This window comes from Panthera pardus, unplaced genomic scaffold (assembly GCF_024362965.1).
Source record: "Panthera pardus isolate Hobbes unplaced genomic scaffold, ASM2436296v1 HiC_scaffold_25, whole genome shotgun sequence".
NCBI classification, from domain to species: Eukaryota; Metazoa; Chordata; class Mammalia; order Carnivora; family Felidae; genus Panthera; species Panthera pardus.
The window spans coordinates 86,773,995-86,787,166 of NW_026526821.1; the positions used below are offsets into that span (position 1 = coordinate 86,773,995).

Sequence of the window (13,172 nt, forward strand, 5' to 3'; positions counted from 1 at the left end):
ATCTTGATGGAACATCATGACATTTTAAAAGGATACATTTCAAGACCTCCCAGCGACATGGAAAAATGCACAACTCCAAAACTTGCATTTAAAAAGCAGGAATCAGAATAGTTCTCTCACCATGACTAACTGTATAAAAACATGAGCGCACCTGGACAAAGGCTAAAAGCAATGCACAATGCAATAGCGGATGTTTCTGTGGTATTCTGACCAGGGGAGGTCTGCCTCCTACATTTCCCAAACCTTCCAATATGTTGATCTAGGATCTTTAAAATGAAATAAGGGAAATACTACCAGAAATGTCAAAGATAAGCCATAAAATAATGAAACAAAGATCACCAGGCAGAAGCAGACAAAAGGGTTTAGGAATCTGGGTTCCACTTTAGATGCATGATTACATGAGCGGGGAAACTGAGGACGGTTCTGAGATCTCGGGTCCTGCAGGCTCTGCTGTCCACGACGCTTGCCCACACAGACTGTCGGAGCAGAGATGGGAGATGGCGAACCTTCAGGGAGGGGGAACAGCCCTCCTGCTCCCGCAGTGGAGACCCCCCAGGAATGCAATCGGGCCCTGGGGTGGAGGGCAGCAAGGGCTCAGGGGACAGCCCTGTGTGAGCATAGAGGGCAGGAGCCCCAGAGGAAGTTCAGAGAGCAGGCTCCACAAAATAGCCAAGGCCTGCCCCCTTCCTGTATTCCCACACCATCTCCCGTGGAGGGGACAGGACTCACCACTCAGGGCAGACGTGCTGTTCTCCAGGGCCTGGCACACAGCCAACAGAAGACCTGTGTGGGGAGAAGAGAGGAAAGGTAAGCATCTGCTCAGCAAAACACTTTCAGGACTCGAGGGCAGACTGCTTGAAAGGTAAAGACCAGGCAACTTTACAAAGTGGCCAAAAGGCAGGCCTGGCTACATAGCTTGGGGGGTGGGGGGCTCAGTGCAAAATGAAAATGTGGGTCCCTTATTCACAAATCAGGAAAAAACCATAAAGTTTTTTCCTTCCTTCCTTCCATGGTCTCTCTCCACCTGTTCTGGTGTTTTTTAAATACCCTGTAATTTTTTTGTGGTGGTGAAACATACATAAAATTTACTGTTTTAACCACTTTCAAGTATACAGTTCAGTGGCATTAAGTCCATTCACGTTGTTGTGCATGTCATGATCTCTCTCTTTGAGGCTTGAGGATTCTTGCAGGCTGAGCACGTGGGGGCCCTTGTGACAAGTGAGTGAATACACGGGCAACCACCCACCGCTGGGTTTCCTTCCTGCCAGAAGCTGGACAGATGTGCTGTGACCCAGCTGGGGCAGGGCAATCCAGACAGGTATTTCTTCTTCTCAGGGACCCCAACTGAGGCAGACAGCTGACCCCCGAGGGTATTGGAGCCTCCGTGGTCAGAAAGCATCATCAGGTACCTCGATCAGGGGTGGAGGAGAGCCTTGCCCCTGTCTAGTCACCCACTGAACAGGCAGGCCGTGGAGCTAGCAGCCCAGTGTGGGGACAGCTGCCACCATGCCCTGCCCTGAGATGCCATGGGGTACACGCACCTAACACCAACTTTTCTTGTGTCCAGGCCCTAACAGGGGCAGAGTGTGGCAGGGGCGAGAACCCACTGATAGACGGTAGTTGATACGATCAACTTGGGCCAAGGCTCCAAGTTCCCAGGACACACTCCATTGTCCCATTGGAGTTCACTTACAAACTATAAATTCAAAGATAAAATCACTAAGAATTTCAAGACTACCGCTGCATAGCACTAAAACCCCAAGCTCGGGGCATCTGAACATGGGACTCTGTGAGACTACACAGGTCACACACCCCTGAAGCTGCCTCTGCTAATAGATGACCTTATGTGACCTCACGTTAAAGTACCAAAAGTTTTCAGAAACAGCAGCAAAGTTCTAATGAAGAAGGAACCTCTTGCGAGTTATGCAATCAGCATGAACTAAGTTAGACTGACTTCCTAAAACTGAAAGGCAAAAAGATGCCATGGTGGCCCTGCACAGGCTGGGCCACCTGTGGGTGGTTAGCCTGGAAGGCAGCTGAATCAAGCAGAACAGAAAACAAGAAGGTTCTGTGCTGTCACCGCTTGCTGCACAGGACTAACCCAAACCTCTGCTATGCATGTTGCCAGGACTCCCCTCCCCTTTTCACTCAGGGTAGAGACATAGAAGGCCTGGACTCTCAGGCAAGAAAGATACTCGCAACAGGTAAAGTAATCACGCTCATGACTTTTCTTTAGGCCTTTGAAACAAGAAACATCATAAAAACTTCAGACTCCTTTTCCTGGAGGCCTGGCAGGGATTTCCCAAGTACTGCTACACCATCCTGGAACCAGATATTGGGCTAGAGTAGGGGCGGGGGGCAAGGAGAGAACAGGAGTAAAATCAAATGCCTTCCCCGTGCAATTCTTTCTTGCTGCTCAGTTTGGAAGCATGGCTCTTAGGGTTCCTCTGGATATGTTTAAACAGTCGAGTCTGCAATCCACACACCAAGCATCAAAGTGAAGCATTCCTGCCAAGGCCAGGAAAGGTTTTAGAGGTTCCACACTGCCAGCTGGGAACCTGTCACGACCTGACTTCGCTGGTACTGCCACAAACCACTCTGGGCCAAAGTCAGCCAGTGACCCAGAGTAACATAAAGAATACAGGAATTCTTTGCATATCTCTGAGGAGGCACTGCTGGCCTGTCGCAAACTGTCCCTGAACTTACCTTGCAGCCTCCCTCCCTGGCCCCATATCCGGTCAGTCATCGAGAGCAGAGCCAGCACCGTTTCTGGTCTCCATATCGATCTCTGCTAGAGCAAAACCAAAGCAGGAAAACAAATACTGTACAAATGCAGCCAGGACGGAGCAGGGATGGACACTGACTCTTTGGAATACATGGGGGGCCACTACCTCAGCTGTGGGGCAAGCTACTCCATCCGCTCGGTCCCTCACCCATAAGCTACCAGCTGCCAAACTCACAAAGGCGTTCTGGGAACTAATCAGAGTTTGCAAAAACCACCATGTTCCACAGATGAGAGACGACTGGGTTTTTATTCATAATTTGAGCAACACGGAATAGAACAGTTGCTCTCTATACCCTCCAAGTCCCCTGATAAATAGCTTAATGCCCGAGCATCTCTCTGCAATCTCTGTTCAGGCACAGCTTCTGGTGATGAGAGGTGAGGCCTCTGCTTTCCGGAGGGGCCCAGACCAGAGGACAGGGGTCAGACCTCCTTCAGCCCCCGAGTGGGGGCGGGTACCACTTATGTGCTATCTTATTTCATCTTCATGATTACCCACAATCTAGGCACCTCCCAGCCTCCCTGCCTTCTGGTCCAGCCTCTGGAAACACACGGTTTAACAGGTGAGGAAACGGAGGCTTTACAGAGGTTAGGAATTTGCCCAAGCTCTTGCAGTCAAGTTCAAGTCTGTCCCATGCCCATGCCCGAGACAGTGTTTTATCACCACACCACTCGGGAGTCCTCTAACCATAGTCTGTCACAAAACACTGGTGGGTGTGTACTCACCAGCTACAACCCCCAAATGCACAACAGATTCGGCAGGCCCCGCAGTTAAGCTTGATCTCTGTATTCTGAAAGCAGACCCCAAATCCCCCCTGCACCCCGCTCTGAGCAAGGTCTGAGGAGCCAGGGTGTGAACACCCAGACCCCCTGCTGCCTAGTCTGTGTAAGCCCAGGTGCCTGGACTGCCAGCCCCGTGGCTATGCTTGGAAAAGTCGGGCTGTGTGAAGGTCTTCCAGAAACACGTGGCCCTGGAAGGCTCTGAGGCTCATCAGAACAGTACAGTCTGGGGCACCTGTGTGGGGACAGTACAGCTGCCACATGCAGGGGCTCCAGGAAGACAACACTGAGTTCAGGCAGAAGCTTGGAGGCTGCAGGGATCCCCCAGCGGCCTCCCTCCGGGGCAAGAATCCCTACCGGGCTGCTCTTGCCAGCATATTTCTGCTTAAACAGCTCCAAACAGGGGAATGCCTGGATTGTGTGGATTCCAAAAAAGAAAAAAAATAAATAAATAAGGGGAAGAAGGGAGGGAAGAAAAAACCTATGAAAGCTGATCCCCCACCCAAAGTAGAGTAGAAACCCAGGCCTGCCCTCAAGGGGGAACAAGGGTTGCAGTGCTTATAATTCAGCTGTTTGGAGAGTAAATAAAAGTTTACAACAGCAAGAATGCCATAAAAGAGGTTAGCATTTTTATCTCATGAGTTCACAGACTGAAGCCACCATGAAACCCATCCACTGATGTACCAATGGAAAATGCTTTGAGAGGTGCTGGGTCCCTATCTTCCCTGGGCCACAGAGGAGCACCTCCTTCCCCAGCCCCTCAACACAGCCCCTAACTCATGTATGGGACTGGGCCCCAGGCTGGGCCTTTAGCATGGGACATTCTCTATCCTATCCCACCTGCCAGCCTTGTGGCCACCTCCCTCTGTGGATACTCAGCTCTGGTGCCCAGATAGGGGAGAAGCAGCCTCAGGCTCTGGCCTCTGTGACAGCCAGTATTTGCTTCCAGGCTCTGACCTACTCCACTGTTGGGATCAGTTGTTCCTCTCCCTCCCCTCCCCCTGCCACCCCCCACCCCAAAAATCAAGAGTTCCATATGCCATCCAGTTTCAGATCCCCTAAGTCAGGCTGCCCGAGTGAAGGGGTGAAGGCGAGGTGGTGGTGTCAGGGAGATGTGGAGAAGATGGAGAGAGGCTGCAGGAGGTCCTTTTGGATAAAGTGTACCCTGGATTTAAAGGAGGCTCTGAGAAAAGACCTATGGGTAAAGAAACAATGCAGGCGGGAGAGAGAGGCAGCAGGGAGGGTGGGTGCTGGTGGGGGTGAGCCAAGATCTCCCCTTCCTCTCCTACCATACTTGGGATTGGAAGGTCATAAGGGACACAGCCAGGAACTAAGGAAGTGGTGGGTGGTACCTAGAGCAAGCATCCTGCAGTTCAGCATGAAGTCTACAGGGACATGCACGGGGCAATCGTGTGGGCACAAAACTGTGTAAATGGGTCACATCGTACCCAGGGCCTTCGGTACAGCTTCTAAGGCCTCTTCCTTTATGAATTACATCCCAATTCTGAGCCTGGGTGGCTCAGTTGGTTAAGCCAACTTCAGCTCAGGTCATGATCTCGTGGTCCGTGGGTTCGAGCCCCGCCTTGGGCTCTGTGCTGACAGCTCAGAGCCTGGAGCCTGCTTCTGATTCTGTGTCTCCCTCTCTTTGCTCCTCCCCTACTCGCACTCTGTCTCTCTCTCTCTCAAAAATAATATACATTAAAAAAAATACTATGAATTACATCCCAACATTTAAATTTTACCTGCAAATGTGGCAGGGTTTTAACTGCATAGCAAAAACTGCAATATTGTATGACTTTATCTGTATTTTTAAATGCAAAACGTTTTGATCTAGGTGAAGATGCTGGCTTCAGGATAAGAACTGATTAGGAAGGAAAAAAAAGAAAAGAACACACTGCAGGTAGGGACAAAGCGGAAAGCTGGCGGGACCAGGAGACAAAGAGCCTGCCCCTGGAGAGGATATCCCTACAGGTCATAGCAGAAAGCAGCCACATGGCATCCTCCATCGCCCGGGTGTGGGGAGGATGGCCCTCAGAAGAGTCCATGGTTTCTCTCCAAGGAAGGGGCGGCAATTCGTATTTGCCCCTGCTTATGGATACACCAGTGACACCGGCTTCAGAGGATGTCAGGAAAAGCTGCAGAGGAATTTGTGGAAGAACTGGCCAGACAGGATTAGGAATACTCTGGGGATAGCAGGGAGAGTGTAGAAATATGTGGCATGGGAATGAATCACCATGGGCAGACAGGCTTATGGGACAGAGGGCTCTTTCTTTTACCATCCCAGCATCTGGAACACTGCTTTTAAAACACAAGCTGGACCCTGCTACCCAAGGAGACAGCCTTACAGAGAAATTATCTGAAAAAGTTAGTGTTGTGTCTCAGGTGGCAGGTCCTGGTGCTCATGAAAGAAAACCAACTATGCAAGGGAGGGGGCAGCTTTTAGTTACAAACCCATACAGGTGAGGTCCTGGCCCCTTTGTCCAAACACAGCCATGACATGACAAGTTAATCAGGAAGATGTTTCTATGCCAGTGGCAGGTGGCAGAGGGAAAATCACTGGAGTCTGATTGGTCTCCCAAGCTCCCTCCTCACATGATTCAGTCACGATTACCATTCTGGCTGATGGCGTTAGTAATAGTAATAAGCAGGAACATTTGCTTGAGCACTTACTACATGCCCCGCATAGTTTCATTCAGTACTCAGAGCAAGTCCTAGGAAGTAGGTCCTATTAGGCTCCCATTCTGGAGGTAAGAAAGTAGAGGTATAGGAGATTAAATAACCTGCCCAAGGTCACCTAGCTTATTAGTGACAGACGTTGCAAGCTCATATCACAAGTTCCAGTTGGCCTCACTTTGTTTTTGCTTGTCTCGTGAAGTACAAAGAACACAGACATGCTAGAGAAGACCACCTCCTCCTCCTTTTTTTGTCCTGCCTAGAAGCCAGGTATCCATTGTGACCTAGGGAACACAGGCTAACAGGGAGTCCAGAGACTAGGGTGAACTATGAATGTGGTCACCTTTAGCAAGTCACTTCACCTCTCTCAATCTTAGGCTCTTTGTCTTTAAATGGCAGACTTGGGCCAGAATATCTGCCCAGTCCATAAATTCCAGGCATCTATGAAGATACAAGGCTGTCCATCTTCCTCGACCATCTAGCTAGGGGACAAGGGGGCCCACTGGCTTCATTCCAACATTTTGTAGGTAGATCCCTGCCCTGAAGGAGGATCAGACAAAGTAAAGGCTTTGCGTTCTTGTCTCAGTGAGTGAACTTGGTTTATGGTAATTTTGTCCTTCAATTTAGCATGGCATTTACATCAAATATCAGAAGATGGAGGAGACCCTAAATCTAATCCTAAACAAGCACTTTCCATCTCTACGTTTTCAACACAGTCTTAATAATATACTACAGGCTTGCCATCCACAGTGGAATGCAATGCACTCAGGTCAGTGCGCTTGGGACCAGGGTGCCCTTCCTGATGACCCCTGGGGTGGCCATAAGTGGCAAAGTCCACCGTGATGAGGCTAAGGCAATACCTCATGATTATGACATCACAGAAGATAAACCAGTGTTACCCGCATGCTCATAGGTATTTTCCATAACCATCTCAATATATCTGGAGATGGAAAAAAAAAACAATGTATTCAGAATGAACCTTCAGGATTAGGGAGGAAGAGACGAGCAGATGGGTGCCTAGACTTCAGCCCTCCACCCTTTTCTAATTCTGACTCAGGGCCTGTTATGGCAGAGCAGAAAGGAGCCTTGCTGTCAGAACTGGGTGCAAATCCTAGATCTACCACTCCTTACCTGTGACACCTCAAGGTGTGTTATCTAACTTTGCTGAGCCTTGGCATATCCTCATTCATGAATAAGGATAACTCTTCACATGGCCACTGCAAGGATTAAATAAAATAAAATGGAGTATACGAAATCAGAAAAAAATAGAACCTTCCATACTAAAGCAAAGGAAGAGGAGTATGGGCTGCCAAAGGCACCCATGGAGATCACATCTCCATAGATACTTCCCCTGCTTCCATGCCCTAAGCACCCTGACCACTCTCCAGAAGACTGCACCTCAAACCATGTGTTCAAAAATAAACTCCGTCTCATCCCTGACCTGTTCCACCTCCGCCTGGCTTCTGGGTGGGGCCGAGGACCCGAAAGACATCGTCTACCCCTCCCTCCCCTTTACTCCATATTCAAGCCAAGGCCTCCTACACAGATCACCCCCACTATCCATCTCATCCATCACCCCCCACCCCCACCCCATGTCCCTACTGCCAATGCCCCAATTCAGGCCTCATCACCCCTCCTGAGCTATCATAATAGTTGCCTAACTGGTTTGCCTGCCAACAGTTTTTTTTTTTTTTTTTTTTTTTTTTTTAACCTTTGCTCCTGCTGCCAGAGTGAGTTTCCTGAAACACTTGCTGGGCCATAGCACTTCTTTCCTCTAAACTTCCCGCAGGCTCCCCGCTCAGAGAATTCAGTCTGAAGTCCTGAGCAGAGATGTAAGGTACAGAACCTGGTCCCAAACCCCATTTCCATCTGCTTCCTCCTGCCTACTCTCTTTGGACACATGGACTCCAGCTGCCTGTCACTCCCCCCCTTTCCCTGTGCACAACCTGCCCTCACTCAGCTCAGTGCCACGGGCTCAGGCTACCAGGGCCCGGACTCCAATCCTTGTGGCTCTGTGATATTTGCTTAGTTGTCTGAGCCTTAGTTTTCTTTGCTGTAGAAAGAGATAAAGATATCCCTCTCCTGCACAGGGTTGTGAAGATTAAATGGGGGAGGGGACACATGGAAAACGTGGAGTGTACTGAATGGCACATAACAAACATGCAACACCCGGTAGCTGTCATTGAGAGATGCCATGAATATTCTAATCTCTCAAGTTGGCATGCCCCTTCTTCCACCCATGGAAGTCAAATTCGCCTGTCAAATCCCCACCCAAATGTCAGAAATAATCATTTCGTTTTTAGAGCAGTCCTTATCGGATTCTGCCTTGTAGTTTGGAAGTTTTTTCACATCTTCATCTCCCCGTCTGGTGCAGCCAGGAACCATGCAGCACTCATCTCTGCCGTCACAGTAGGCACCATGCCTTGCACCTAGTTAGGTTTTTTGCTTAACGTTTATTTATTTTTGAGAGAGAGACAGAGCATGAGTGGGGGAGGGCAGAGAGAGAGGGAGACACAGAATCCGAAGCAGGCTGCAGGCTCTGAGCTGTCCGCATAGAGCTCAATGTGGGGCTCGAACTCACGAACTGTGAGATCACGACCTGAGCCGAAGTCAGAGGCTTAACCGACTGAGCCACCCAGGCGCCCCACACCAAGTTAGGTTTTTGACACATGTGGGTTGAACTGAATTTCTCTAAGAGGTCACCAGCTTGAAAACAGAGTCGGCGGGGAGGTGAGTGTTGAGAGTGTGCGGAGGGGGAATGGGAAAACCAGCTGATCCTCACAATTCCTTCCTCACTTCTATGTGGGACCCTCCAGAGCTACAGCTCTCAGTCTTGGTTCTTATTCATGAAGAACTCTTGAAACCTGGCATGCGTGCATGCATTCATTCAAGAAGTGTTTGCTGAGCACCAGTACAGGGCAGACACCATTCCGAGTGCTGCAGTCAAAGAAAAGGACTAAAAGTCTCTTCTCTTACAGTGTCTGCAACATATCCTTCCTGTGAGAAATAATCCTTCCAATTCTTGGCAACCATTCACACTGAACTACATTATAAATGTCTGACCGCACCATCAATTGTGGTGGGAGGGGAGTTAAAGTGTGTCTTCTATTTCAATAACAGAGTGAACTAGCCTCAGCAGAGGAAAAGCGGGGAGTGCCGTCCTTCCCCCGAGCCTGGAGCGAGTCTCCTGAACCTGCACGCCAAGATGACCCTGACTTGCTTGGTCACTTGATGACATGACCCCAGAAACCTCCATTTTCACATCCTTAACTCATTTTGTAGGCTTTTCCTGAAAACTTGATGAGAAAACAGGAAGACCTGCACCTGGTGACCCCAAGGAGGAAGGCACAGTGTCAGAAGGGGTACAGAGCCTAGAGAATGGCTTGGTGCAACAGGATGGCCAGCCCCAGCATTTGCTGAGCACTACACGCCCAGGGGCTCTTTGGGCAAAGGCAGGACTTGCCACAAGGACTTAGCAGTCTGGAGGAGGAGACTCAAGTGAAGCAAACACACTCACCCATGTTCTGCAAGTATCTCTCATGCTCCCCATTCAAGCCCTTTATTCCACCCAAATGTATCTACCTGGTTCAGGTCTCCTAAATACACTCGTTCTTTCCTGCTGCCCTGGCCTCTTCCGCCCAGCCTTCTGGGCCCGCTAGACCCCAACATCCTCCAGAGCGCCCTCCAGACCTCTCCCGCAGGCACACCCTCTCCTTCCACCCCCTGACACCATCAGTCCCTTCAGCGCTGGGTGGGTGTGGGGCCCAGAGCAGTCACTCACATGGGCCGTCTCCCTCACTCTCCCTCTCTCAGCCCAGGCCTCATTTCCCACCACCTCTGATCTAGTCTTTCTTCCCCTACATCAAGGGGCAAATGCAAATATTTGCAAAGTGCTTTGAGTTCTTTTTAGTCAAGAACTTGATTAACGCCCAGGAGTGACACTGCATGCACAGGCATCTGAGAAGGAGGGCAGCTACAAAAGGTGATGGATGCTCTTCCCGACTTCTGGAAAGGCATGCAAAAAAAAAAAAAGGACCAAATTAAAAAAAAGCCACAGAGACCCTCACAGGAGGATGCAGAGGCTGCTTGTTGAGGTACCTTTGTTTGTAAGGTCTGGTAGGTGATGTCGCACCTCACACCGCCCTGCGGACATCTTCCTTTTCCAACACCCCCACCCACTCCAAAGTCTCATAGCACAATGCGGCCGCTGATTCGGTGGTTAAGAGGACCTGCTCTGCCAAAGCGAACAGCATAAATATCTTTATCAAAAAGTCAGTCAACCAGGATGTACCAAGCACCTCCTCTGGCTGGGAAAGGCCCTGTGCCCACTCCCACCCACACAGATCGATGCCACGTCCTTTTTTTGTTGGGAGGAAGCAGTCATTCTCGGGGAGAGTTAAAGCCTTAGCAAAGACCTGGGTACTGAGTCAGACTTCCTCTTCTGGCAGGCCAGCTCCCATGCTGGCTGGCCGAGGGCCCTGTCCAGGGACTGCAGGGTAGCAGGGCGAGGATCCCGGAGCCCTCCCGAGCCGGCTGGAGATCCCCGGCTGTTGAATCACCAACAGGCTCGACCAGGGCTGAGCTCTAAGGTCGCAAGAAACTGTGCCAAGCTGAGGCGCTCAGAAACCTGTGCCAGCTGATACGAGGCATCAAAATGTCTGTGGAAAAGGCCATGCTTGACTTTGCCAGAGTCCCAGAGGATGGAAGGAGTGGAGGACTGGGCTAGAGACCAGGCCAGGGTGAAGCGGCAGAGGTGCTGGCTTTATCCGCAGGGCTCATTCCCCCCAGTACCAGGACCAGATGGGCCAAGACCTCGCTGCCAGGAAACCCAGAAATCAAATGCCAGCTCTGGAAGAGTCTGCCAGATGTTATAATCTCCCTTCCCCTCCACAGAGACCCATGGCCACGTCTCAGTTTCCCCGGGCCTTGTGGCCCCAGAATTGCCATCCTCCAGGCCAAGGGTCAGCAGTAGCTCCACCTGGACCTCAGACCAATAGAGGTAGCCTCTCAGAAGTCCCAACAAAGCCAGGCCAATCCCTCAGCGATATGTACACAGCACTCAACAGCTAGTGGCTTAGAAGCAGGCTATGTGCTGGGAGGAGATAAAAAATAAGCAATCCTTGAACCCTGCCCCATTTCCTCCATGTGAATAGCTTGGTGGTGACAAACTCATCCCTTCCCACTGCTTCACTCAGGACACCCCCGGAACCACCCTGAAAAAAGGCATTGGGATGCTTGGGCCAAGATAAATACCAGTATGAGTTGGAAGAATTTCAGATCAATGCAACATCATCCCAGGAAGGGGGTGGTGGACAGAGGGGTCAGCGATGCCCCAATGCCAATCACCACTGCCAGCTTTCCACTGTGTTCTGTGTTCTCAAGGCTGGCCACAGAACACCCTTTAGGAGAACTCTCTTGATCAGATGAGGGCCACCGAGGTGCAAACAGAGGGAACAGATTCCCAGAACTACGGATTTTTAAGAGTTAAGGGGAAAACACCCTGAAGTTCTTGTAACCCTACATTTCTCAACCCACATCACATTGCTGACTGGGAAAATATCTAAGTGCTTTTCCTTGGGCTCTGGAAGTGAGGGGTAGGAGAGGAAGAGGCAAGAATGGGTGAGAAAGGGCCTGGGTGACAAGTGCAGGTGCCAGCAGCTGGAAAGGACCCGGGCAAAGAGTGGGCAGGAGGTACTGGATTGACCTCCTTGTACTGGGAGACCCTGAGCAGGCCACCTCTACCCCAGGGGTTCTCATCGCTGGTGGTGCTCCCTAGCGTGCCTCTGGAAACCTGTGGGGGTAGTTTCTGATTGTCACAATGACTGGGGGGCACTCCTGGTATTTAGGCAGCCAGAACAGGGCTGCTAAATTGCTATAATGCACAGGATTTTATCCTGCTCATACAGCACCCTGTTGAGAAATTCTGCATCCCCACAGGGATGGTCCCTTCAACCACAAGGCATTCAGCCTTCAAATGCACATGGGCAGAAGCACCAAAAACTCAGGGGAAATGGAACAAGGCAGCAGAAGTCACATGAATGGACAGTGTCACTCGTTAGAGCCTTGTGAATGGTCTTTGGGAAGTTCACAAAGGGTTTCTGCTCAACTGCTTGCTCTCCTTTAACTGGGGTGCTCCCCTCCCCCTTCAGTGATTCCCCCTACTCTTATGTTCATCTGTCTCTCTGTATTAACCTGAAGCATTTGGGTTGCACAATACGAAGCCTACCTATAAAGGAACGAGACTGACAAAGCACAAACAGAACCCACTCCCAGTGTTTTATAGTCACGGGGTTCCAGAGAGACTCCCAGAAGCCCTAAGGGGAAGGAACTGATAGGAGTAGGGATGCATCCTTCTGTCTCTTGGCCCACTGCCTCATTTTCAGGCCCCTGATGAATTTCTCTGGCTAACGTGTTCTTCTGGTCACAAGCAGCACAGCTGCTCAGTAAATGCCCCCAAAGCATTTAGTCACATGGAAGAAGTCTCGTCTGCTGCCAGGAGACACATCAGTAAGGAAGAGGGCAGGCCTGTCCCCGCAGCTTGGGGGTGGAGAGCATCACGTACCTCTTAGTGGTGTCAACTTAAAGCATTTTAAGGGAAGACCAAGAGCCTGGGGAGGACATAGTAGCTCTCCTACGGGGAAACGGGAATGGGGTCTCCCCTGCCAGTCCTGCTCCCGCCCCTTTCTCTACTTACTTTTTTGAATTTTTGGAGGGACACAAGGGTAGAGAGGAGAAGCAAAAGGGAAGAGGGAGCAGGGAAAAGAGGGCATTTTCCACCAGGATGGTTTAGCTCAGGCAAGAATAGGAGAATGACAGAACAACATGGGTGGCAACCTTGCACATGTAAGTCCCAGGGAGGAGGGCAGAGAAGAGGGTCTTGATTAATATTCAGGGTATTTCTGAAGCATTGCCTAGAAAAATCAGACCCCTCTAAATG

The 13,172-nt window shown here is 50.4% G+C and overlaps 1 protein-coding gene across 4 annotated transcripts in view; it reads right to left on the bottom strand.

The window, feature by feature from the left end:
• The window catches only part of TGFA (transforming growth factor alpha), a 109,934-nt gene that overhangs the window by 72,142 nt on the left and 24,620 nt on the right, over positions 1-13,172 (bottom strand). For all 4 annotated transcript variants that reach the window (XM_053890779.1, XM_053890778.1, XM_053890777.1 and 1 more), the window contains exon 2: positions 730-783. In XM_053890779.1, the coding sequence (XP_053746754.1) occupies positions 730-783 (54 nt within the window). The remainder of the gene's footprint in view (positions 1-729; positions 784-13,172) is intronic.